Source organism: Mustelus asterias, chromosome 10, assembly GCF_964213995.1.
Source record: "Mustelus asterias chromosome 10, sMusAst1.hap1.1, whole genome shotgun sequence".
Taxonomy (NCBI): Eukaryota; Metazoa; Chordata; class Chondrichthyes; order Carcharhiniformes; family Triakidae; genus Mustelus; species Mustelus asterias.
This window is the reverse complement of record NC_135810.1, coordinates 111197622-111223836: the sequence shown is the minus strand read 5'-3', so window position 1 is coordinate 111223836 and position 26215 is coordinate 111197622. Positions and strand designations below refer to the sequence as shown.

Genomic DNA, 26215 nt, shown 5'->3' with positions numbered 1-26215 from the left:
CATGCAGCATCAGACCTTAGCACCCAGATCAGTTCCAAGTTTCACATAGTTGACCAGAACATCTGGCCACTGCTTGGTCTTCAGGACAGCATTACATTGGGGCTCATTAAAACATGATATTCAAGATAGAGGGAATGCAGGTTGTGCACTTTGGGGGAGTTGAGAATTTCTGAACAGATGGTAGCTGACTGAATCATCAATCGAGATGCAGCAGCAAATTTCATGGATTAAAAACCAAGAGGAGAATCGATAGAAATAAATTCCTGCCGAGAAATCCTTTTGTTCAATTATGAAAAGCTTTGCTGTCTAGTTAGTGTCCAAAACCAGTTACCCAAATCACCAGATAAATAGACCAGTGTCATGGTAGTGAATGAGTATAATATGATATGGAAGTGCAGGGTATAAATCGTTGGATAAAATTAGTCACCGTTCATTTTTGGACAATGATAGCATATGCCCAACTGGAAAGTCAGAAGTTCTCCCAGATTTGCACCTTGAAACATAATTTTAAGAAGGTGTTGGTGCTCACTGTACACATAGAATCAGCTTATCCATTGTAAGGATTCAGTTTAAAGTTAAAAGTTTATTTGTGTCACTAGTAAGGCTTACATTAACACTGCAATCAAGTTACTGTGAAATTCCCCTAGTCGACACACTCTGGCGCCTGTTCGGGTCAATGCACCTAACCAGCACATCTTTTGGACTGTGGGAGGAAACCGGAGCACCCGGAGGAAACCCACACAGACACAGGGAGAACATGCAAACTCCACACAGTCAGTGGCCCAAGCCGGGAATTGAACGTGGGTCCCTGGCGCTGTGAGGCAGCAGTGCTAACCACTGTGCCACCGTGCTGCCCACAGAATCACAGAAGTTTCACAGAATCACGGAACTGCTACGGCGCAGGAGACCATTTGGCCCAGCGTGTGTGCATTGGCTCTCCAAACAAGCATCGTGATTTGGTTCTGTTTCCCTCACCTGTTGCCAGTATCACTTATGGCAGTATGGTAAGGCATGAATTAGGTGTTGGGTGTTCGGTCCCTTGGGTCTGCTCCAATAAGATAATGGCTGATCTGATTAGGGTCTTAACTCCACACTCTGTCTACCCCGATAACTTCTGTCTTTTGTGTTAGTCAAGAATCTATCTCTGCCTTAAAAATAGACATAGACCCTGCCTCCGCCATCCTCTGGGAAAGAGAGTTCCGAAGATCAACCCCAGTACTGACTGGTTGTAGAAAGTTGCTTCCCAAAACTGGTCCCCATTGTGCCCATTTGATGGCTGAACCAAATCCAATATGAACCACCCTTCCTCCAGAGATCTGATGCAAGTGCTGCTTTAAGGACTTGTGTCCAAGGTTGCATGATGCACATTTAGTGCAAATATCTCCAAAATAAATACTACAGAGCATTTTATCTATTTTTTTTTTAATCAGAAAACTACCTGTAAAAGAGGGTGCTCTGGAAAAAAATGTCAGCGACAAAACTCCAGAAATTTCAATATATAAAACAATTGAAGTACATAAACACAAAATTCAGGTAACAAATAAGATTCATACTTTAAAGACAATTATCAGTGAATCTGAACACATGAACTATCATACACGTCTTAAGGACTGCCCATTTTCTTTCCTTTCTCCCATTGCTTAGAATGATTTGTGTTTTAAAACACAGCAGTAACATTTTATGTTCTCCTTCATTTCTAGAGAAGGATGTAAAATTTTCTTCAAAAAAATAAAAGAAAAAAATGCCTCAACTCAAGGCAAGAAATAACACCAAGAGGTTTATGGTGTAAATTTGCGGCAGAATCTATTATGGTAGCACCACAAAACATTTCATGCATATTGTTCACCAGAGGCAGAGGGAGCAAAAGTTACACAACGGCTTCTGCTGCTCAGAGCACCTAAAACCCGCTATTTATAAAGGAGAACCAATGTTTCTTTTTGTCCCACGAATAATGAAAAGTATAACTCGAAAACCTTTTTAAAAAAAAACTCACAGAACATTAAACATAGAACAAACAGAATGGTGTACAAAACAAGAACAAGGACTGTGGGGGGAGGGTGGTGGTGGTGTGGGGGGGGGGGGGGGGGGTACGATGGTGACATTTATCAAAAATCTCAAAGTTCAAGATGGGGGAAGGACATCCAGAGAGATGTTAACTAACCTGTCCCCCACCTTAAAAAGTTTCATATACATGGAAAAAAGAAGGCTGGAAGAGACAAACGGCTATAAGAATGCTTGGTCTTCAAATGCAATAACATGCATGGGATGAAACTTGTGGCTTGACTTTGCCTTCACAAACGGGAAACATATTCTACGACACATTGCAATGGTGGTTGGGGGCGGGGGGTGGGATGGTGGTACATTTCATCTCTTCTGGATTATATAATAGCTTGTGCAAATTCACTGTGGTTTAGTGCTTAAACATTAGAACTAAATTAACATTTTCTAGCATCAGTAATATGAATATTATGCAGGTTTACTATCATGCTTTCTCATCATGTACTTTTTTTTTGGTAAAACTTTGAACTTTTGGTTGTACAGGTTGAATGCAAATACTCATGGTAGAAGAACTGGCAAATCTTGGTCTCCCTGCTTACCTTCAAAGGAGGAGCTGAGGCAAACTATTCTTGACTGCAACATTAAAAACTAGAAATAAAAAGTACAATAACATTACACAAATAAAAGCTGTGCACACACTAACAAAACATTACATTAATGACTAGTGGAGCTGACACTGAAAAAAGGCGTCTTCGAAGACAGCTGCAAATTTGAGGTAATATTCCATGTGGTTAACTCAAGAAATATGGCAGCAGGAATTACGGGTATTGACCATTTAGATACTGGATCAGATTTGGAGTTGGTGTACTGCCATAACCCTCTCCAATGTAAGGACACCTTAAACCTGTGTTATTAAACAAAAACTCAAGTGCTTCCTCTCCTTGGCAAAATGGATGAAGCTTTCACTTCCTCTCTCTCACCTTCCGATAATCCTTTTTCTCTCTGGCCTCCCCGACGAGGCAGCAGTTCACTGCAATTACTGTGTTAGTCTGGAACAAATCGAGCTGTGAAAACCTGACCCCTGCCTGGGCATATTTAACCAGAACATGAGATGACGCTTTGCATTATTGAGAATTCAAAATTTGTTGCAACTGGAAGGCTGAGACCACTGTAAAGCTGATCAGAGCAGTCCGTGTTTGGGCAGAGGACAGCATTGGATTTGGGAGGGGGGGGGGGGGACTCAGTGTACCTCAGCAACGGAAGGGGCTTAGGATGTACAATGTGAATTTTTTAAAAAGCAATGACTCAAAAATCAAGAATCAGATTGGCCTAGATGACAGACAAAGAAAAATATTTTATACACCACAATAGTTAAGAAAGGTCAACTGGCAATGCAGAATGTTTCAAGGAATACATATACTTTCTACGCGATTTGCAATTGCAGGACACCAATCCAAGTGCTTTCAGTCTGGAGACACGTCTACACTTTTTTTTGGAGGCAATTTGTTGCTAAATCGTGGTTTATTCTCACAAGATTATCAAAAAACGTTCAGTACAGCTGGTTGTGTCTAAGAACATGCTGCAAATAATAAAACAATGCCGGTCATCAGAAAAAATAATTAAATGGTTCCTTAATAGTTCAATTGTTAGAATGCCCCAGACCACCATAAGGCATTCAGTTTTAAAGTAAAACTTGCATCTTTAAAAACATTGATAGAAACGCACTTGTCATTCATCTCTGTTCATGGGCAGGTCATCCTGGAGTGTAATCTACAGCATGTTCAGATACTGCTGCCCATACAGAGCTATAAAAAAATGGATTAATATTGGCTCAATTACATATAGCACAATATCCTTATTCATTCAAGTATTGATCACCTCTGTACTGAATTGATGTGACAAAGCATGTTTAACCTAGTTCTGTTGTCCTTGTTGTGTTGCTGTGACCGAGAGTCTCTCCCGTAGTCTTGACCAGAGCTTTCTTCAGAGTTTCTTTTCCGTAGCCTGCTCCTCTCCTGTCTAACGTCAGTCTCAGTCTCCGAGTCGCTCAATTCAACATCGGGGCAGTAGCCATCGTTGTCCTGGTATGCCGTTGTCGCTTGGTGCTCAGAAAGCTGCTTACTCCACAGACGATCTTTGGCCGATCCCCTTTTTAAAGGCTTTTCACAGTTTCGGAAGTCTTCTGAAGTCCTCACTAAACTGTCCAACCTGTCTTTGCAAGGCTGACTGAATTCTCCCAGTTTTGATTTTCTGAAAGTGCCCTGGTTGGCAAAATGATTTGTAAGAGTTGTCACCTTATCATAAGAGGTTTGACTAGAACTGTCTCTCTGAATAATAATGCCTGACCTGCCTGTGAGGCCATTTGATTTGAGTAACCCTGGATTATTGTTGTCTCGCGTCTTTCCATTGGCATCAGTCGATTGTCCACGTAGTGATATATGAAACGTTGATGGCTTGCCAGATGCCTGCTCCACACGACATTCGGGGGACAACAGTGAACTACCTGCCTGAACATCCTGCCTATGGCGGCTACCAGCCAGCAACAGTCCATTGCTTCTTTCCTCGTGTTTAAGCCAGTGATTGGACTGTAGCTTCTTTTCACTAGTTCTGGAGCTTTGTGGTGTGGCCAAATTGTTCTTACTGTACAAACTGCCATCAACATTGAGGGAAAGTGGACCGTTGACAGCAGTGGTAGCATTTCGTGAAGATTTTGTAGACGTTTTTAGCTTTATTGTGATTCTTGGAGGGTCATGGAACATCAATCCTTCCCGTGGTAATGACAAAGGTAGCCCTTAAAATGAGGGGGAAAAAGTTGAGAAGCCATTTTTACAAACACACACACTCACTCCACTCCCACCCGCAAAACGTAAAAGCAAAATAGCTTACAATATGTAAATTAATCTAGCAGGGAGATAGGGGCCAGAACACACCATTAGAGAGAAAAAACAAGGTGCATGCAGAATTGGGAGAATTGGCAGAATTGGATTAGAGTAAGAAACAGTTAGTGTTATGAATACCAGTTCAGGTTCACAGTATATTTTAGAGGTAAAATTAAGTTCTGGGAAGATTTAAGTTAAGAAACTGGGATAAATGCAACTAAAGCAGCTTGAAGATTAGTACACTTGAACAAGTATGGCCCCAACCTTTTAAGGAGTTAATAGCTAGTAAGGCAAGATCATAGAACAGCGGGTGGATTGACTTAGCTGGAGAACTGAAGATGAAGAGCCTACAGTGCTGGCACGGAGAGCTGTTTGGCTTTGGAAGTCTAGGCCACAATTTATTTAAAAGCATTCAGTGAACCCCGGAAGGTTACGTCATCAGGGAGATGGGTGGAGCTGAAGAAAATTCCACGCTTTCAATTTACCTGCATGTTTGCTAGGTGGGTGGCGGGGGGCAGCGCATTCTGCAGCAGAGGAAAAGGTGCTGCTATTAACAGGTTCCAGACAACAAAATTATTGCTGTTAGCTGATTTTGTGTAGTTTGTGCTGAGAAGTCCTGAGGCATGGAGGTGGTGTCAAAACGTCACTGGCTCCGTGCTGGAAAAGGTTAGGGTTCAGAAGTAGCTCTGGCAGCCATTTATAGTTTGGCATCGCTGGGGAGATTGGAGTTTGATGGAATTCCACGGGCCGTGCCAGCAGTGAAAGTGCACCAGTAACTAGAGACTGAAGTGCAGATTCTGAAATCAAGGGGAACAGAGTCTCAGCAGATGAGACTGAAACCCTGGGAGGTATGCAGTCCTTGAGACAGTTCATGTTGGAGCGGCTCTGAAACAATTCGGAGGCCTGGTCTTTGAAAGTGAAAAGTTTGGAGTCCCTCATGAGTGAGACGGGGTTTTAATAAGGTTGGTTAACCCTGTTCACAGATTTCTGGGTGGACTGCGGAGAGATCCAGGAGATCTGTCTAGGTCACAGTTGCTATTTATTGGGATAGTGTGGTGTGTTCAACTATAGTTTGCCTGCTAATTCACATGAACCTCACATTAGCCCTGAATATTAGGATACACGATAGACAGCTTTATCCTTTTGACTTTACAAAAATAACAAGTTTGTGTGTTTTGCCCAAAACACATGGAACCTTGTGGCTTTATTCACTTAGCACGCAGCTTGAATCTCAATCTTTGTTTAAACAAAACTTGATCTTACCAAAACCTGGGGGACTGGTCCAGGATCAAGGTCATAATATTAGGCGTGAAGTGAGGTCCAAAGTAACAGGGAATGCAATGAGGTCTAAATTAAGTTAACAGTGTGTGTATCTGAATGCATGGATTGAGGTACGAAAGACTGGTGAGCTCCAGGCACAGATAGCCAAGTGGAAATATGATAGTGACAATAACAGAGACCTGGACAGACTGGGTACAAGGTATTCAGGAAAGACAGGGGAGTAAAGAAAGGAAGGTGAGTGGGCATAATGATTAAGGAAAATATTACACTGCTTGAAGAGTGGGTGCCCTAGAGGACGAATGCCAGAATCCTTTTGGTTAGAGTAGGATTGCCCAACAAACAGCATGTAGGCCAAAATCCAGCCCAAGGGTTGCTAGCCAGTGTTCAAAATGCGTACAAATGGAGGTGACAGATTCTGCAAGGAACTGCTCCTCCAATCAGTCTGCTTCCCTCCTGCATTTGCTACCGATAGCTCACTAATGAGGGAGAGAAACAGTCTGAGTGGAGGAGCAGCGAGCCATGGCAAAGTGAGTAGTGGCACAGAGGATCGGAGCAGTGGCCATGAGTCTGCAGGGGGCAAAAGGAGGCTGTGTGCTGAGGTGGGGAAGATACTGCGAGGGTGAGGCTAAATGGAGCAAGGGGAAGATGCTTTCAGGATGCTCTTCAATATTACAACCCCTGCCTGACCTCTTGAGAGGGATTGTAGGCTTTCCAGAGCTCTACAGAACTATAAATTATTGATCGCACGTCTTACTGCGACCATCTTACTGCAAGAGGCTGCGAGGGAGAGGCTAACTGCTGGGGTGCAGGGAGAAAACAGCCAGGAAATTGCTAAGTGTCTTATGACTTGCTGTATAAGTACCGAATGGCGGCAGGGTATTTAGTCATTTGAGAATCTCAGCCAAGTCTAATCGTATCCTCAACCATGCATTTTCCCAGCAAGGGTCACAGAACAATGATCAAGAGCAGAATGATCTCTTCTTTCACTTCACTAAGTCAGGAGTATTGAGGCCTGTTATAGCATGCTTGCTTCCAGCCCCACTAAGCTCACCTAGTCAGCTCTGAAATGTGGAATCTTCCTGCTCTACATGGATTAGCTCCACGTGTTGGCAGTGCCTTTAGCTTTGAGCTTTCAAGGACATTTTTCTGTACTGCCTTGGGAATATATGCACCGCATGGAGTGATACATTATTTTTATACAATGAGTGTTCTATTGCACAAAATATGACAGCATGATAAGAGTCTCGGTAAAGTTTTGCTGATGTTGGTGTGAAAATAAAAAGACAACATTTAGACAGAGTGAGGGCAACAAAAAGAACAAGCACCCAGATATTGTCCGATTTCAACATGGCAGAGCAGTGTAGTCTGTTCTTGCACACCTTTGAAAACATGAATACATGGTGCAAAACCAGTGACTAATGCTTTGGGAAGGACGGAGAAGTCGTCACTTATTATTGATCCACTGGAGCAAGCTGAGAGGGGTGATTGAAAAGCAGCAGTGCTGGTAAGAGATTAATTGGATTAATTGAATTGTTTATTTATTTAATTAGTCAGCTAGTGTGTGTATTTTTTTGGCCTTTACTTTAACAGCAGTTTTTCAAGTTTAAAGTGAAAACTAGAAGTGGGCAGCAAAGGAGTCTGGGAAGGGTTTTTTAAGCACGTGAAGTATAAAAGGTAGGCTGCAGTATACAGCGGGCAGCATCGGGAGCGGGCAGTGGAGTGTGTGGGAAGCAGAGTGTGAGCTATAAGACTTTGGCTCACAGGGCTTGAGTGTGTGGGAAGCAGAGTGTGAGCTATAAGACTTTGGCTCACAGGGCTTGAGTGTGTGGGAAGCAGAGTGTGAGCTATAAGACTTTGGCTCACAGGGCTTAGGCAGAAAGGGCGAGCAGGGGTGAGTTGAATTCATTTTTGCACTTTCTACCTGGTACTGGCAAGGTATCTCGAGGGGATGGGTGTGCAGGCAGTGCAATGTTCCTCTTGCACTATGTTTGAGGTGAGGGACGACGACAGTGTCCCTACTGATTACACCTGTGGGAAGTGCACCCATCTGCAGCTCCTCCAAAACCGTGTTAGGGAACTGGAGCTGGAGTTGGAGGAACTTAGGATCATCAGGGACGCAGAGATGGCCATAGACACAAGCTTTAGGAATACAGTTACTCCGAGGATTGAAAACAGATGGGTGACGGTGAGAGGGGCTGGGAGGAAGCAGTCCGTGCAGGGATCCCCGGTGGTTGTTCCCCTTAGCAACAAGTATTCCGCTTTGGATATGGTTGAGGGGGATGACATACCAGTGGGGAGCCGCAGTGAGAGGATCTCCAGCACTGTGTCCGTCTCTGTGGCTCGGGAGGGAAAGGGGGAGAGCGGGAGGGCGATAGTTATTGGGGACTCGTTAGTTAGAGGGATAGATAGGAGGTTCTGTGGCAGCAAAAGAGACTCACGGATGGTATGTTGCCTACCGGATGCCAAGGTCCGTGATGTCTCAGACCGTGTTTTCCAGATTCTGAAGGGGGAGGGGAAACAGTCACAAGTCGTGGTGCACATTGGTACCAATGACATAGGTAAGAGAAGGGACGGGGATTTAAAGCAGGAATTTCTGGAGCTGGGCTGGAAGCTGAGAGCCAAGACGAAACGTGTGGTCATCTCTGGTACGTTGCCGGTACCACGTGATAGCGAGTTGAGGAACAGGGAGAGAGTGCAGTTAAATATGTGGTTGCAGGGATGGTGTAGGAGGGAGGGTTTCAGATACGTGGATAATTGGAACACGTTCTGGGGAAGGTGGGACCTGTACAAACAGGACGGGGTGCACCTGAACCAGAGGGGCACCAATATCCTCGGAGGGAAATTTGTTACGGCTCTTCAGGGGGGTTTAAACTAATTTGTCAGGGGAGTGGGAAAGGGAGTTGTAGTCCAGAAGTCAGTGAGGGTGGTGAGGTATTGGGGAAGGTATCAGGGTCAAGTGTGGGTACTGGTAGACAGGAAGGTGGGTTGAAGTGTGTCTACTTCAATGCAAGGAGCATCCGGAACAAGGTAGATGAACTTGGGGCGTGGATTGGTACTTGGGACTACGATGTTGTGGCCATTACGGAGACGTGGGTAGAACAAGGACAGGAATGGTTGTTGGACGTTCCGGGGTATAGATGTTTCACTAAGTGTAGGGAAGCTGGTAAAAGAGGTGGAGGAGTGGCATTGTTAATCAAGGATAGTTTAACGGCTGCGGAAAGGCACTTCGTGGGGGATCTGCACACTGAGGTAATATGGGCTGAAGTTAGAAATAGGAAAGGAGCGGTCACGTTGCTAGGAGTTTACTATAGGCCCCCAAATAGTAATAGAGATGTGGAGGAAGAAATTGCTAAGCAGATTATGGATATGTGTGGGGGTCACAGGGTAGTTGTCATGGGGGACTTTAACTTTCCAAATATTGATTGGAACCTTTGTAGGTCAAATAGTTTGGATGGGGCAGTTTTTGTGCAGTGTGTGCGGGAGGGTTTCCTGACACAATATGTGGATGGGCCGACTAGAGGTGAGGCCACATTGGATTTGGTACTGGGAAATGAACCGGGCCAAGTGTTAGATTTGGTTGTGGGAGAGCAATTTGGAGATAGTGACCACAATTCGGTGTCTTTTGTTATTGCAATGGAGAGGGATAGGGCCGTACGGCAGGGCAAGGTTTACAATTGGGGGAGGGGTAATTATGATGCGATTAGGCAAGAATTAGGGGGCATAAGTTGGGAACAGAAACTGTCAGAGAAAGGAACTAATGAAAAGTGGAATTTTTTCAAGGAACAAATACTGGATGTCCTTGATAGGTATGTTCCTGTCAGGCAGGGAGGAAATGGCCGAGTGAGGGAACCATGGTTCACAAAAGAGGTGGAATGTCTTGTGAAAAGGAAGAGGGAAGCTTATGTCGGGATGAGGAAACAAGGTTCAGATGGCTCGATTGAGGGTTACAAGTTAGCAAGGAATGAGCTGAAAAAGGGGCTTAGGAGAGCTAGGAGGGGACATGAGAAGTCCTTGGCGGGTCAGATCAAGGAAAACCCCAAGGCTTTTTACTCTTATGTGAGGAATAAAAGAATGACCAGGGTGAGGTTAGGGCCGGTCAAGGACAGTAGTGGGAACTTGTGTATGGAGTCAGTAGAGATAGGCGAGGTGATGAATGAATACTTTTCTTCAGTGTTCACCAAGGAGAGGGGCCATGTTTTTGAGGAAGAGAAGGTGTTACAGGCTAATAGGCTGGAGGAAATAGATGTTCAGAGGGAGGATGTCTTGGCAGTTTTGAATAAACTGAAGGTCGATAAGTCCCCTGGGCCTGATGAAATGTATCCTAGGATTCTTTGGGAGGCAAGGGATGAGATTGCAGAGCCTTTGGCGTTGATCTTTGGGTCCTCGCTGTCCACGGGGATGGTGCCAGAGGACTGGAGAATGGCGAATGTTGTTCCTCTGTTTAAGAAAGGGAATAGAAATGACCCTGGTAATTATAGACCGGTTAGTCTTACTTCGGTGGTTGGTAAATTGATGGAAAGGGTCCTTAGGGATGGGATTTACGACCATTTAGAAAGATGCGGATTAATCCGAGATAGTCAGCACGGATTCGTGAAGGGCAAGTCGTGCCTCACAAATTTGATAGAATTTTTTGAGGAGGTAACTAAGTGTGTTGATGAAGGTAGGGCAGTTGATGTCATATACATGGATTTTAGTAAGGCGTTTGATAAGGTCCCCCATGGTCGGCTTATGATGAAAGTGAGGAGGTGTGGGATAGAGGGAAAGTTGGCCGATTGGATAGGCAACTGGCTGTCTGACCGAAGACAGAGGGTGGTGGTCGATGGAAAATTTTCGGATTGGAGGCAGGTTGCTAGCGGTGTGCCGCAGGGATCAGTGCTTGGTCCTCTGCTCTTTGTGATTTTTATTAATGACTTAGAGGAGGGGGCTGAAGGGTGGATCAGTAAATTTGCTGATGACACCAAGATTGGTGGAGTAGTGGATGAGGTGGAGGGCTGTTGTAGGCTGCAAAGAGACATAGATAGGATGCAAAGCTGGGCTGAAAAATGGCAAATGGAGTTTAACCCTGATAAATGTGAGGTGATTCATTTTGGTAGGACAAATTTAAATGTGGATTACAGGGTCAAAGGTAGGGTTCTGAAGACTGTGGAGGAACAGAGAGATCTTGGGGTCCATATCCACAGATCTCTAAAGGTTGCCACTCAAGTGGATAGAGCTGTGAAGAAGGCCTGTAGTGTGTTAGCTTTTATTAACAGGGGGTTGGAGTTTAAGAGCCGTGGGGTTATGCTGCAACTGTACAGGACCTTGGTGAGACCACATTTGGAATATTGTGTGCAGTTCTGGTCACCTCACTATAGGAAGGATGTGGAAGCGCTGGAAGGAGTGCAGAGGAGATTTACCAGGATGCTGCCTGGTTTGGAGGGTAGGTCATATGAGGAAAGGTTGAGGGAGCTAGGGCTATTCTCTCTGGAGCGGAGGAGGCTGAGGGGAGACTTAATAGAGGTGTATAAAATGATGAAGGGGATAGATAGAGTGAACGTTCAAAGACTATTTCCTCGGGTGGATGGAGCTATTACAAGGGGGCATAACTATAGGGTTCGTGGTGGGAGATACAGGACGGATTTCAGAGGTAGGTTCTTTACGCAGAGAGTGGTTGGGGTGTGGAATGGACTGCCTGCAGTGATAGTGGAGTCAGACACTTTAGAAACATTTAAGCGGTTATTGGATAGGCACATGGAGCACACCAGGATGATAGGGAGTGGGATAGCTTGATCTTGGTTTCAGATAAAGCTCGGCACAACATCGTGGGCCGAAGGGCCTGTTCTGTGCTGTACTGTTCTATGTTCTATGTAACAGAGAACTGTTTCAACACATTTATATTATGAAATTTATTACCATTTGGGTTTCTGTGATCATTTAGTTATTTTTTTCCTGATTAACACAGAGATGTGCTGTCTTAAAAGAAGCATGATGTGGAGATGCTGGAGTTGGACTGGGGTGGGCACAGTAAGAAGTCTCACAACGCCAGGTTAAAGTCCAACAGGTTTATTTAGTATCATGAGCTTTCGGAGCGCTGCTCCTTCTTCAGGTGAGTGGCCACTCACCTGATGAAGGAGCGGCACTCCGAAAACACGTGATATCAAATATACTTAAAAGAAGCAGAGAGGTTTAGGGAAGGAATTCTCTAGTCTCAGTATGTACTTAGGTGGGGAGTTGGTCTGATCTGTCCCCAGAAAGCCATCACACTGGGCTGTGCACACATTGATGACTCAATTGAGTGATGGGTAATTGTTCTAGCACTACTAGGTCATTTTGGAATGACCTAACATGAGCGTAAGCAGCTACAACGCCAGATCTCTCACGAGGTCAGTGTTCAATTCAGTGATGAGAAAGCAAGCTAATAAATTAGTCTTCTCATTCGAAGCTTGTTCATAAAAATGTACGTTTTTTGTTATGATAACAGCAAGATAAATTTCTAGAGCCTTATCCTTCGAAAATTTGCTCACAGGTCCTGAAGTGATTTTTAAAAATTTTAAATGCGGCCTGTCACCTGAAAACGTTGGACACCTTGGGTTAAAGCAAACAAACAGCAGAGATGCCATTATGTTACTGGGTGTATTCTAATACTCCAACAAGTGGGACTGGCAGTGGAACATAAAAGGGCATCCATAAGTTTCCATAGGCACATAAATAGTAAAACAGTTAAAAAAAGGGTGGACCTATTATGGACCAAAAAGGTTCTTTGCCCATCAAGACAGGGAGCATGGCTAAGGTACTAAGTGGCACGGTGGCACAGTGGTTAGCACTGTTGCCTCACAGTGCCAGGGACCCGGGTTCAATTCCCAGCTTGGGTCATTGTCTGTGTGGAGTTTGCACATTCTCTCCATGTCTGCGTAGGTTTCCTCTGGGTGCTCCAGTTTCCTCCCACAGTCCAAAGATGTGCGGGTTAGCTGGATTGGCCATGCTAAATTGCCTCTTAGTGTCAGGAGGACTAGGTGGGATTGTGGTCAGTGCAGGTTCGATGGGCCGAATGGCCTCCTTCTGCACTGTAGGAATTCTATGATTCTATGATACTTTGCCAAGTGAGATGTTGTTGCCAAAAATCATAATGAAAGAGATACGGATGAGCTAAAAATTGATAATGAGGTATCAGAAATCAAAAGAGAAAATGCTGGAAAATTTCAGCAGGTCTGGCAGCAAGGTGAGAAAAAAGAGCTGACGTTTCGAGTCCAGATGACCCTTTGTCAAAGCTTTTGGTTTCAGATTCCAGCATCCACAATAATTTGTTTTTATTATGAGACATCAGAAAGTCTGGCTGTATTAAAATCGATAAGTCATCAAAACCAGATCAGATGTGCCCAATGACACTTGAGGTTGATAAAGATGTTCAAAAACATGAGGAAGTTGGACAGTGTAGATAGGGAGAACCTGTTTCCATTGGTGGATGGGTCAAGAACCAGAAGACACCAATTTAAAAAGGTGAAAGGCAAAAGAACCAAAGGCAACAGGAGAAAAGAATTTCACCATAGGATCTTGAACGCGCTGTCAGATTAATTTGTGAGGAAGAGCGAAATTGGTTGCAGGGAGGGAGGGCTCCAGTCGAAGGAATTAGCCTTGTAGCAGAACTGTCCCCGTCTTTTAAATAAAAAAAAGGAAAAGAGGGATATGGGGAACAGGTAGGGAGGTGGATTGAAGACCAAGGAGAGATCAGCCATGATCTGATTGAATGGTGGAGCAGGCTTGCAGGGCTGATTTGCCTACTTCTGCTCCTAATTCCCATGTTCCTGTAAAAGCAGAGTTGGATTCAGAACACCTGCAGCACCATGTCACCACATCAATATTTCTCATATGCAGTCCTCAATCTGACAATGGCTGAATGCGTGTGCGAGATTAAATTGACTTCAGATTCAAGAACTGACCGAAGCATAGCCAGGATATCTGGATGCATGGGAAAGCAACCCGTATGTGCCAAAGTGCTGCGGTAATTTGGAGACCCACCACAAACCAGCAGACTTACCGTACCTCTAATCGGGTTTCTGACTCAACAGGATGCACATACCAGGAGTCAATGACACTGCCAACAAGCTTGTATTTATTTAGTGCCTTTAATGTAATAACATGTCGCATGACATTTTCACAGAAGCATTATAAAAGAAATGATGACAGGAGCCACTTAAGGAATTGATAGGACAGATGATCTGAAGCTTGGATCAAAGAGGTATGCTTTAAGGCATGTCTTAAAGGAGGAAAGCGAGGCAGAGATTAAGGGAAGGAATTCCAAAGCCTAGCGTCTAGGCAGCTGAAGGAACAAGAACCAAATGGTGGAGTAATTAAAACTGGGGATGCTCAGGACAGTAAGAAGTTTAACAACACCAGGTTAAAGTCCAATAGGTTTATTTGGTAGCAAAAGCCACACAAGCTTTTGGAGCTTGTCCAACGCCGGCATCTCCACATGATGCTCAGGACAGCAGAACTAGAGAAGCATAGCTATCCGAGGGACAATAAGCACTAGATATGTCAGGAGGACCGATGAGGAAATTTTGCTCAAAGCTGGAGAATTCAAGTGTTGAAAAGAAAACAGTTGGAGAAGAAATGGAAAATTAAAATTGAATATAGTGAAGACCGAAATTAGACTTATAGCTTGTGAAAGTTTGAGGATAATATCAGCACCTCCAACCAAATAGAATAGGTGAAGATGGTTTTAGGAAATAGACAGAAAACAAAAAATCTTCAATCATAAGAAAGAAATGTAAGACAAGATGGTATCAAACATATATATTACTGTAATGATCGAGGGGGAAAGAGAGAAAATATTTCAAATATCACTGCCTCATCATCAACCTTTCAACAATTAAGATATGCCAATAATCTCTAATCCAAATGTCTAAAAACCTTCTTTAAAATGTTTTTCAGTTGAAACAAAGAAAACTAAAATTCTAATGAGAGAAAGCCCCATTTGGCCTTTCAGTAATAATGACCCACAGTATGCAGGGTCTTAATATTTCTATTATGAATTCCTCCTTCCACCATCATCTTTAAAAACAATTCATTCATGGGATTATAGGCACCGCTGACATTTATTGTCCACCCCTAATTTCCCCGAGAAAGTGCTGCTAAGCACCTTCTTGAATTATTGCTAGCTATGTAGTATGGGTGCACTCTCAGTGCTGGAGTTAGCACAGAGTGCACCCACACTACATGGATAGCAGTAATTCAAGAAGGTAGCAGAGACTAAAACTAGAGGGCATAGGTTTACGGTGAGAGAGGAGATACACAAAAGGATCCAGAAGGGCAATTCTTTCACACAGAGGGTGGTGAGTGTCTGGAACAAGCTGCCAGAGATTGTAGTGGAGGCAGGTACAATTTTGTCTTTTAAAAAGCATTTAGACAGTTACATGGGTAAGATGGCTATAGAGGGATATGGGCCAAACGCAGGCAATTGTGACTAGTTTAGTGGTTAAAAAAAAGGGACAACATGGACAAATTGGGCCAAAGGGCCTGTTTCCATGCTGTAAATCTTCATGAGTTAGGGAGTTCCAGGATTTTAACCCAGTGATAATATATTGTCACTGGCCATATACTTCCAACTCAGTATAGTGTTGACTTGGAGGAAAGGTGACAGGGAGAGTGTATTCCACCCACCCCCCCCATCTTAAGGAATTTCCTTCCTCCATCTCTTTTGAACAAATAGAGAAAATCTTAATGTGCTGGTATTATCTCTACAATCCTCAATCTTTCTGAACAGCTATCGATCTAGATATCCTTTAAAGGAATCAGCGATCTTTTCTGAAAGCATCTCACGTGTTTGCTATCCTCAAAATAAACAGTCCAAGGGATGCCCTGCCCATGATCTTATCCAATGCAACACTAAAGCAAGGGTAAACAACAAGGAACCCAGGAATGCATGAGAAGCACTGGTTCATATTTACCTGCTGCAATTTGCTGATTCATCAGTTGAATATGCAAGTTGAAAAGTTGTTCTTGCACTTTACTCTGTGACAACTTCAGTTTCTCTCTTCTGCTCACCATGTAGCAAAGATTTCTTACCTAAAGAGAATGAACAGCAACTTCGGTTTTTAGTATTCCTTTCAAGTTATCTGTAACCCCAAATTACTGTTTTATTACAGATATAAAAAAAGAAACAAAAGCAAAAAAAAAAATTCAAACCCTTTCCAAGTCTTGGCGTAGATGCATGAACATCTTCATTCTGGAATGGATCCGGTCCTCTTTCTGTAGACCCAAGCAATTTTCTTCACCTTCCTTTGGAGGCAACAGTGGTTTACTAAAATTGCTTTTCCGCTTCAGTTTCCAGTACTCAAAAATGTATTCTACTACCTGCTCAGAGAGATGCAGTTCACCAGCCACATCGACAACCTTCACCAAAGTGTAAAACTCCTCCTCCAGCTCCTGAAGCTTTTGAGCACGCAAGCCCTTCTTCTCGGTTTCAGTCTGTTTCTGCTTTTGCTCACTGATTTTTGCATTTTGTTCACAGTCACCTTCTTGCTTCTGTCTATTTTTGCTGTGCTTGAGACAGTAAGACTTGAACTTCACCTCATCACCATCGTCCAGGATCGTTTTCATCTCCAGGCTATGCTCAAATGCACATGTTACATGGAAGGCCGTGATGCAGCTCTTCACTGAGCACTGAGAATTAATGAGACAACACATATGAATGAAAACAATACCATCTAGAGCAAGATGATAAACAGTATGTTAGAATTATAAAGTGGTCAGGCAGAGGAGGCCTTTACAACTTATTGGTTAAAATACTTAAGTGAAGCAATAGCGTTAAATAAAGACAGACTTCAGGTATATAATCCACAAGAGCTTTAATTACTGCATTTGCTCTAATTGTCAGCACATTTCACATTTTAATCCTGGAGCACTTCTGTCTGACATTGCTCTTCAAGTCAGCATTACATTTACATCAAATTGTAGAAAATTAATTAATTATGAAGGAAAAGGCAGGCAGCGAAGCAAAGTCCGGAAGCTGAAAATAATCTTGCAGTGTTTAAAATATCTTTATAGTTCAGCGAGCATTTGAAGAGTCTGGTTAGAATCATGCTTCAGTACTTTTTGACTTTAATCATGAATCTTCAAGTCACACCGTGGATAAACGCAGCAGAAACTGATCCAGCTTGTAGAATCGCTTTCAATGGAAGCAGTTCTGCAATACTATTGCTTTATGAATGGGATAGGGCAGCCATGACAAGGGCAAAATATTTTATTTACTCGTATCTCTATTCTAAAAATCCCGAGAAATCCATATGTACTTTTGCTGGAGAAGTTCCAATTTTCATAGAAACATAGAAGATAGGAAGAGGAGGAGGCCATTTGGCCCTTTGAGCCTCCTCTGCCATTCATTATGGTCATGGCTGATCATCCAACTCAATAGCCTAATCCTGCTTTTTCCCCATAACCTTTGATCTCATTCGCCCCAAGTGCTATATCCAGCTGCCTCTTGAATACATTCAATGTTTTGGCATCATAAAACATAAGAACTAGGAGCAGGAGTAGGCCATCTGCCCCTCGAGCCTGCCCCGCCATTCAATAAGATCATGGCTGATCTTTTCGTGGACTCAGCTCCACTTACCCGCCCGCTCACCATAACCCTTAATTCCTTTACTGTTCAAAAATTTATCTATCCTTGCTTTAAAAACATTCAATGAAGTAGCCTCAACTGCTTCTCTGGGCAGGGAATTCCACAGATTCATAACCCTTTGTGTGAAGAAGTTCCTCCTCAACTCAGTCCTAAATCTGCTCCCCCTTATTTTGAGGCCATGCCCCCTAATTCTAATTTCACCCGCCAGTGGAAACAACTTCCCTGCTTCTATCTTATCTAGTCCCTTCATAATCTTATATGTTTCTATAAGATCTCCCCTCATTCTTCATCAACTACTTCCTGCGGTAATGAATTCTACAGGCTCACCACTCTTTGGGTGAAGAAAAGTCTCCTCACCTCCGTCCTAAATGGTCTACCTTAAATCCTCAGACTGTGACCCCTGGTTCTGGACTCCCCCACCATTGGGACTATCCTCTCTGCATCTACCCTGTCCAGTCCTGTTAGAATTTTAAAAGTCTCTGCGAGATCCCCCCTCATTTGTCTGAACTCCAGCGAAAACAATCCGAATCTAGTCAATCTCTCCTCATACATCATACAATTTGTTGCGCTCATCAAAAATTAAAGCCTACATTACACAGGTAGTAAAAGGTAGATTATCGGGTTGCAATAAAAACAATTTAAGTTTTTAATAATTTGTAAACAGGAAATTACATTCCATCTGGAAACAGCAGCTGACGATAGAGACCGAGGTTCCGGTTCTCCGAATATTCATAAGCAGTTTCAGTGACTGATCTTTATAAATAGATTAGTATTTGTTTGCATATACCTACCTGAAATCAGTTTTCAACTAGAAACAGATTTAGCTACATAACGTTCAGATAAGACAATCAGCTCCCTGGCTGAAGCACCTAGCTAATTTCTTCATATTCAGCCAAAGACAATTGATGAAAGATGTTTTGAAATTGATTAAGTCAATGTTGCAGCAGCTGGATTTATACATGCAAATATATGACAATGGCAGGAGACCTTTAGCACTTTCCATCCAGACACAATGCAGCCAACATTCACCATATATCCACCCCTTAACCACACGTCTCCTGGGAGAGGCATACCTGAATGCAGGCACCAGTCTTCAATTTACAAAGGCTGCAGACTAATGACCATCGGCTTGGTGGAATGTGAGACACTTTTGTAATTGGTTCCATTCTTTCAGGACAGGCAATACTGACCTATGGCCATAAGAAAATAGATTACAGCATTTCCCAAAGTTGAATAAAAAGACCAACATCAAAAAAATTAATCCCAATTTGGGGATTCTGTTTCGAATCAATTTACATGCAGCTTCATAATGATATCAGCATTAAGACAGAGGGTCATCCAGGCTCGACACGTTAGCTCTGTTCTCTTCACAAATGCTGTTAGATCTGCTGAGATTTTCCAGCATTTTCTGATTTTGTTTGTTGTACATGCAGCTTTAGTCTGTTAGCTTCTTTTAAAGTGGAGCAGTGTGACTCTTTTTTTCAGGAATGGTGTACCGACCAATTGTGTCAATTGCCAGCAAGGAGTCCTCAATGAGATTAAAGAAAAAAAAACAGAATACCAAGTTTATTTAAATATAGTGTCACAAGTAGGCTTACATTAACACTGCAATTAAGGTACTGTGAAAATCCCCTAGTCGCCACGCTCCGACGCCTGTTCGGGTACACTGAGGGAGGATTTTGTATGGCCAACGCACCTAACCAGCACATCTTTCGGACTGTGGGAGTAAATCAGAGCACCCGGAGGAAACCCACGCAGACACAGGGAGAACGTATAGACTCCACACAGACAGTGACCCAAGCCAGGAATCAAACCCGGGTCCCTGGTTCTGTGAGGTAGCGGTGCTAACTACTGTGCCACCGTGCTGCCCGGTTGCCACCAGCACAAACGGTTATAATTTCCGAACAACATTCTCCTAAAAAATCAAACAAACCATTTATTGGGTACGGATCCCCACAATCGAATTCACTTTCAGACAAACGGCTGAGAAACACTTAAAAATAAATAGCAATATTTATTACAATGGCAATATTTCTACTGTGAAGATGAAAATCTAATATTTGACTTTATTCAAGGGAAACATACTACAGAAATGCTGCCATAATTCAAACTTGCCTGCCTTAAAATTATTTTTTGCAAAAATAATTTAGTTCTGCTCAAATTCATATTCAATAAATATTGGCTGGTCAGAGCACAGTTATAAATTACAACTGGATTAATCTCATTCCTTAGAAGTATAATTAAGTCCAAAACTTCTGTCACCAGTGCCTCATAACACACTTCTCCATAATATTAGCAAATTAGGATGGTATTGGTTCATCAGCATAAAACCAATATCTACAAAGCATCTAAAAGGTCATCTCTTCGACCTTAAGCTAACAGCATTTAACAGAGGCATCCGGCACAAGCTTGTCCCAAAATTAGAGGACAAAGTGAAACAATAAGCAACTTCTACTCCCAAGGTAACAAAAACAGTGTAAAAAAAAGTCCAACTTGTATTTAAAAAAGTTTATTTATTAGTCACAAGTAGGCTCATATTCACACTGCAATTAAGTTACTGTGAAAGTCCTCTAGTCGCCACACTCCAGCGTCTGTTTGGGTACACTGAGGGAGAATTTAGCATGGTCAATACACCTAACCTGCACATCTTTGGAGTGTGGGAGGAAACCGGAGCACCCGGAGGAAACCCATGCAGACACAGGGAGAACGTGCAAACTCCACACACAGACAGTGACCCAAGCCAGGAATCAACCCAGATCCCTGGCGCTGTGAGACAGCAGTGCTAACCACAGTGCCACCGTGCTGCCCTGCAGGTAGGTAGCATTTAGGTAGAGTTTTTCATGGCCATCAGACACCTCGAAGTGCTTTACAGCCAATTAAGTGCTTTTTGAAGTATAGTCACTGTTGTAATGAAGGAAACACAGTAAGGAGTCTAACAACACCAGGTTAAAGTCCGACAGGTTTATTTGGTAGCAAACGCCACTAGCTTTCGGCGCGCTGCTCCTTCGTCAGGCGAGTGGGCAGATCTGCCCACTCACCTGACGAAGGAGCAGCGCTCCGAAAGCTAGTGGTGTTTGCTACCAAATAAACCTGTCGGACTTTAACCTGGTGTTGTTAGACTCCTTACTGTGTTTACCCCAGTCCAACGCCAGCATCTCCACGTAATGAAGGAAAGGCAGTCGATCTGCACAACGCAAACTCCCACAAACAGCAATGTGTTAACGATCTGTTTGCGATATTGCTTGAGGAAAATATTAGCCAGGACACGAGGGTCAACGCCCCTAACTCCTCTTCAAAATAGTATCATGAGATCTTTTACATCCACTCAAGCAGGCAGATGGGGCCTCAGTTCACATCACATCATGCAAAAGACATTGCAGCATTGGAGTGTCAGCCTTGATTTTTGTGCACAAGCCCTGGAGTGGGATTTGAACCAGGGACCTTGTGGCCGAGATGCAAAATGCTGCCAGCCTAACCACGGCTGACAAGAAGGAACTCAGAATACACAGACAGAAAATGACAACCGAAGTAATTGACTTGATTATACACTTGGGCACGCAGAATTTGTGCAACAGCAATTAGTTCTTGATGCAGAATTAAATAGGAAGTAACAGCTTTTCCCCAAAACGTCACTCACTGGATTATGATAAGAGCCCACTGCTGCGTTGCTGATTCGCGATGCTGCTTGGGCCACAGTGCCAGGAGAATCAGCATGAATGAGAGGTAGCACCTTGGGTGTGTCCTTTTTCATACCTTTCCTAACATTTAACATAGAAACCAGGAGCAGGAGTAGATCATGCCTTTCCACCCACCATTCAATATGATCATGGCTAATTCTCTATCTCTATGCATATGCCTGCTTTCCCTTGATGCCATTAAAGATCTAAAATAAATCTAAATCTACATTTATTCAACTCTCCTGACAATGGGCGGCACGGTAGCAGAGTGGTTAGCACTGCTGCTTCACAGCTCCAGGGTCCTGGGTTCGATTCCCGGCTCGGGTCACTGTCTGTGTGGAGTTTGCACATTCTCCTAGTGTCTGCGTGGGTTTCCCCCGGGTGCTCCGGTTTCCTCCCACAGTCCAAAGATGTGCGGGTTAGGTTGATTGGCCAGGTTAAAAATTGCCCCTTAGAATCCTAAAATGCATAGGTTAGAGGGATTAGCGGGTAAATATGTGGGGGTAGGGCTGGGTGGGATTGTGGTCGGTGCAGACTCGATGGGCCGAATGGCCTCCTTCTGCACTGTAGGGTTTCTATGATTCTTCTATGAAGACAAGCAAGGTGAAGCAGCAACAGCAGCTTTGAGGCATTTTAAAATAAATTGTGCTAAGCTCAGAATTAAAATTGATGACACTATTTCTTCCTGCCGCATTTTGGACATGGGATTAACACTCCTCGGAAAAAGAAAGAGAAAATTCTAACATGAAACAAGTCATATTACTGCACTTTTTTTTAATCATATGGGATTTATTTCACTTCTTCACCGTGCAAGTTCTGCTCACCCAATGTTAACAATTTCCTAATTAGAGATAGAGGTATAGCTCTTATTATAAGTAGTTATTAGAGGCATAGTTATTGTTACAATAACATCCAAGAATGTTGGTTCTTGTCTCAGGACAAGACTAGTGGGATCTGGTCCCAAAACAGTTGGCACCTTGAATGTTTTTTTTAAATATTCAAAAAAGGACTTTGTTTTCACATCAAGCCAATATTTGAACAAAGACAGATTTTGAATAAAGCATGTAGAGCTTTTAGCTTTACCTGAATTCAGATATGCAAGCACACTAGGAGGGGAAAAAAAAGTAACAATAAGGACATAGACAGAGGTTTCTGCTAAAATAAATCCATAGCGTTATTTTTTACCTCAGGTATCCACAAGGCACAGCTAACATGTGCCCACTTGGTCCCAGCACGTGTGGCTTTCATTGCTCCACCTTGCTTTGGGCACAGAAGACACTGAGGATAAATTCCAAGTACACAAGTGCGACACAACCAGCTACCTTCAGGCACTTTCAGAATCCCATAGCATGCCTGAGTGTAAAAGAAATTTGGCAAAAAACATACTGGTCAATAAAATTCGACTAACAAATAGGCAATAATGTACATATTTCTGACTTTCCTGAGTTGGATCCCACACTAATAGTTGATATAAAAATTATAAAAAATCATTTGTATTTCTTAAATGTATACCATTCCATAGTCAGTACTCACCTTTTAAAAAAAGGTGCAGACATAAATGCAGCAGGACAAAGCAGCCTGCTTGATCAGTGCCCTTAGTCACCATCTTCAACATCAACTTCTACTGCCACGAGCACACGGTGGCAGTACTGCGTACCGTTTACAAGGTGCATTGCAGCAACTCACCAAGGCTCTTTTACATCACTTTCCAACCCTGTGACCACTACCCACTAGAAGGACAGGGCAGCAGTTACACGGGAAACTGCCATCTCCCAAGTTCCCCTCCAAGCCAATCACCATCCTGACCTGGAAATAAATCACCATCCCTTCACTGGCGCCGGGTCAACATCCTGCAACTCCCTCTCTCACTCACTAACGGCACTGGGGGTGTACCTACACAGGGACTGCAGCAGTTCAGGAAGGCAGCTCACCAACACCTTCTCAAGGGAAATTAGGAGGGATTTGAAGGCAAGGATCAGAAATTTTGAAATTGAGGTGTTGCGAGATGACAACCATTATAGGTCAGACTTATTTAATGATCATGTGCTTGATTTTCACTTATTTAGTTTATCTGCTCACCTTGGCCTCAAGCAAGGAAGTCCTACAGGGATGTATTTTTTTATTCATTTATGGGATATGAGCTTCACTGGCATTTATTGCCCAATCCTACCACCCAATGTCTCTTGATCCCAAAGCTGCTATTGATAGCTGCTGCAAGGTGGGTCTCTACCATCTGACTGATGTTTTTTCACACCAACAGGAATGGACAGCACACTGTCAGTAAACAATGGTGAATGTATCTCTCTAGATATTTTAAGTGACAATTTCCTACCCTCCCACTGTTAACAAGCAATTTGTCGGAGCTGGGAATCACGGTTTCACGTAGGTAGATTAACTCATTTAGCAAGCATACAGCCAGAGTCATAGAGATATACAGCACGGAAACAGGCCCTTCGGCCCAACTCGTCCATGCCGACCAGGTTTCCTGAACTGAACTAGAACCATTTGCCTATGTTTGGCCCAAATCCCTCTAAACCTTTCCCATCCATGTACCTGTCCAAATGTATTTTAAATGTTGTAATTGTATCTGCCTCCACCACCTCCTCTGGCAGCTCATCCCATATACACACCGCCCTCTGTGAAAATGTTGCCGCTCAGGTCCCTTTTAAATCTTTCCCCTCTCACCTTAAACCTGTGCCCTCCCGTACCCTGGGGAAAAGACCTTGGCTATTCACGATCTTTGCCCCACACGATTTTATAAAACTCTAAGGTCACCCCTCATCCTCCTATGCTCCAGAGAAAAAAACCCCAGCCTATCCAGCCTCTCCTTATAATTCAAAACTTTCAGTCCTGGCAACATCCTTGTAAATCTTTTTTGCATCCTTTCCAGTTTAATAAGATCATTCACTATCTTTAAGGCGGAGGTAGGCAGATTCTTGTTAGGTGAGAGAATCAAAGGTTATCCAGGGGTGGGTGCAGGGAGGGAGAGAGAGAGAGAGAGCTGGCAATGCAGAATTCAAAACACAAACAAGTCAGCCATGGTCTGATCGAATGGTGGAGCAGGTTCAAGGGGCCGAATGGCCCACTTCTGCTCCTATTTTGCATCTTCACCAGACTGACCCCAAGCATAGGTTTTTTTTAGGCTCCTGTTTGTAACTTCTGACAACAGGGAGCCGGTTGACCCAAGGCCAGTGTTTCACTAGTTGTCCTTTCAGAAAACTGTCCACCTGCTTTCCTTTTTAAAATTCAATCACAGGATGCAGACATCACTGACCAGGCCCAGCATTTAATACCTGTCCCTAATTGTAGGTCTTAAGAGGAAAGGTTGAGGGAGCTAGGGCTGTTCTCTCTGGAGCGGAGGAGGCTGAGGGGAGACTTAATAGAGGTTTATAAAATGATGAAGGGAATACATAGAGTGAATGTTCAAAGACTATTTCCTCGGGTGGATGGAGCTATTACAAGGGGGCATAACCATAGGGTTCATGGTGGGAGATATAGGAAGGATGTCCGAGATAGGTTCCTTACTCAGAGAGTGGTTGGGGTGTGGAATGGACTGCCTGCAGTGATAGGGGAGTCAGACATTTTAGGAACATTTAAGCGGTTATTGGATAGGCACATGGAGCACACCAGGATGATAAGGAGTGGGATAGCTTGATCTTGGTTTCAGATAAAGCTCGGCACAACATTGTGGGCCGAAGGGCCTGTTCTGTGCTGTACTGTTCTATGTTCTAATTGCTCTTTTGAGATGGTGGGGTGGGGGGTCGCCTTCTTGAACCCACTGCAGTCCCCATGAGGTCTAGGCACACCCACGGTGCGATAGGTTCATTCTTAAAATTGCTACTCAGTCAACCCTCGCTCGAAAACGGTACAGATAAACATTTTAAAGTCTCAGTAAACTCCTTCGAGATGGTGCCAGATGAAAGTTTACAGAGGTGAAAGTTATAGGTTCTTCAATAGCTTTGATCTCATTCGTGTTGCACTGGCAGTTCTATTGGTCCCGCTGAATTCACTTCACTGAAGGAAAATTTAACTTTATCAGCAAAGGAACTGCAAAGGTGACAAATTATTAAAAATGCTGGAATCTACGGGCAAAATCCAGGCTCTCTCCGCAGGTTCACCGATTGCGACGTTGAAACAAACTGTTGTCAGTCATAAATCTAATCAAATACAAGGACGTACTTTCCGAGGCAGGAACCTCCAGTTAGCTGAAATTCAGCTCAAATTTTGTTTTTCTGATTTGAAATCCCCAACAATTAACACCCGATTCCTTATTTTTCTATTCTCAGAAAGAAGGGTATGAGAATGTGGTTATGCTACTAAACCAGTAATCCCAAGATCTGTAACAATTCCAGAAACCCAAGCAGGCTGAGAATTTGAATTCTGTAAACAAAAAACCTGGGCCAAGTCACCAGAAGGGATACATCTGCCATTAAAAACCTGGCCGGTTCATATCAGGGAAGGAAATCTCCCACCCTAAACTGCTCTACATTAGTCTGCTTCCAGTCCCATATCAATGTTATTGCTTCTTAAATTGCTCCTCGAAGTGCACTTTTGAAGAATACCAATTAGTTGTATTGGACTGCCCAGGGTAATTAGAGAATGGTATTAAGAACTGATCTTGCCAGTGATGCCCACACCCGAGAATTAATTTTAAAGAAAACATTTACATATCTATAAATCTTTTCACAGGATCTTGGGTTTGAATCCAAACTTTTAAACAATTGGGTTTTGTTTAACTTAAATGGTCAGAGTTTCCCTGCCCCACACTGGCCACTCTGGTA

At 43.3% G+C, this 26215-nt stretch overlaps 2 protein-coding genes across 6 annotated transcripts in view; both read right to left on the bottom strand.

Moving 5' to 3' along the window:
- The window catches only part of LOC144499865 (regucalcin-like), a 58953-nt gene extending 56348 nt beyond the window's left edge, over positions 1 to 2605 (bottom strand). Inside the window, exon 1 of the mRNA XM_078222462.1 lies at positions 2598 to 2605. The gene's annotated coding sequence lies outside the window, so the exon portion shown is untranslated. The remainder of the gene's footprint in view (positions 1 to 2597) is intronic.
- Positions 1431 to 26215, bottom strand: part of jade3 (jade family PHD finger 3) — a 62409-nt gene continuing 37624 nt past the window's right edge. For all 5 annotated transcript variants that reach the window (XM_078222454.1, XM_078222455.1, XM_078222457.1 and 2 more), the window contains 5 exons: positions 22620 to 22787; positions 18831 to 18947; positions 16323 to 16799; positions 16085 to 16202; positions 1431 to 4789 (listed from right to left, as the gene is read on the bottom strand). In XM_078222454.1, the coding sequence (XP_078078580.1) occupies positions 3873 to 4789; positions 16085 to 16202; positions 16323 to 16799; positions 18831 to 18947; positions 22620 to 22787 (1797 nt within the window). In that variant the 3' untranslated portion in view covers positions 1431 to 3872. The remainder of the gene's footprint in view (positions 4790 to 16084; positions 16203 to 16322; positions 16800 to 18830; positions 18948 to 22619; positions 22788 to 26215) is intronic.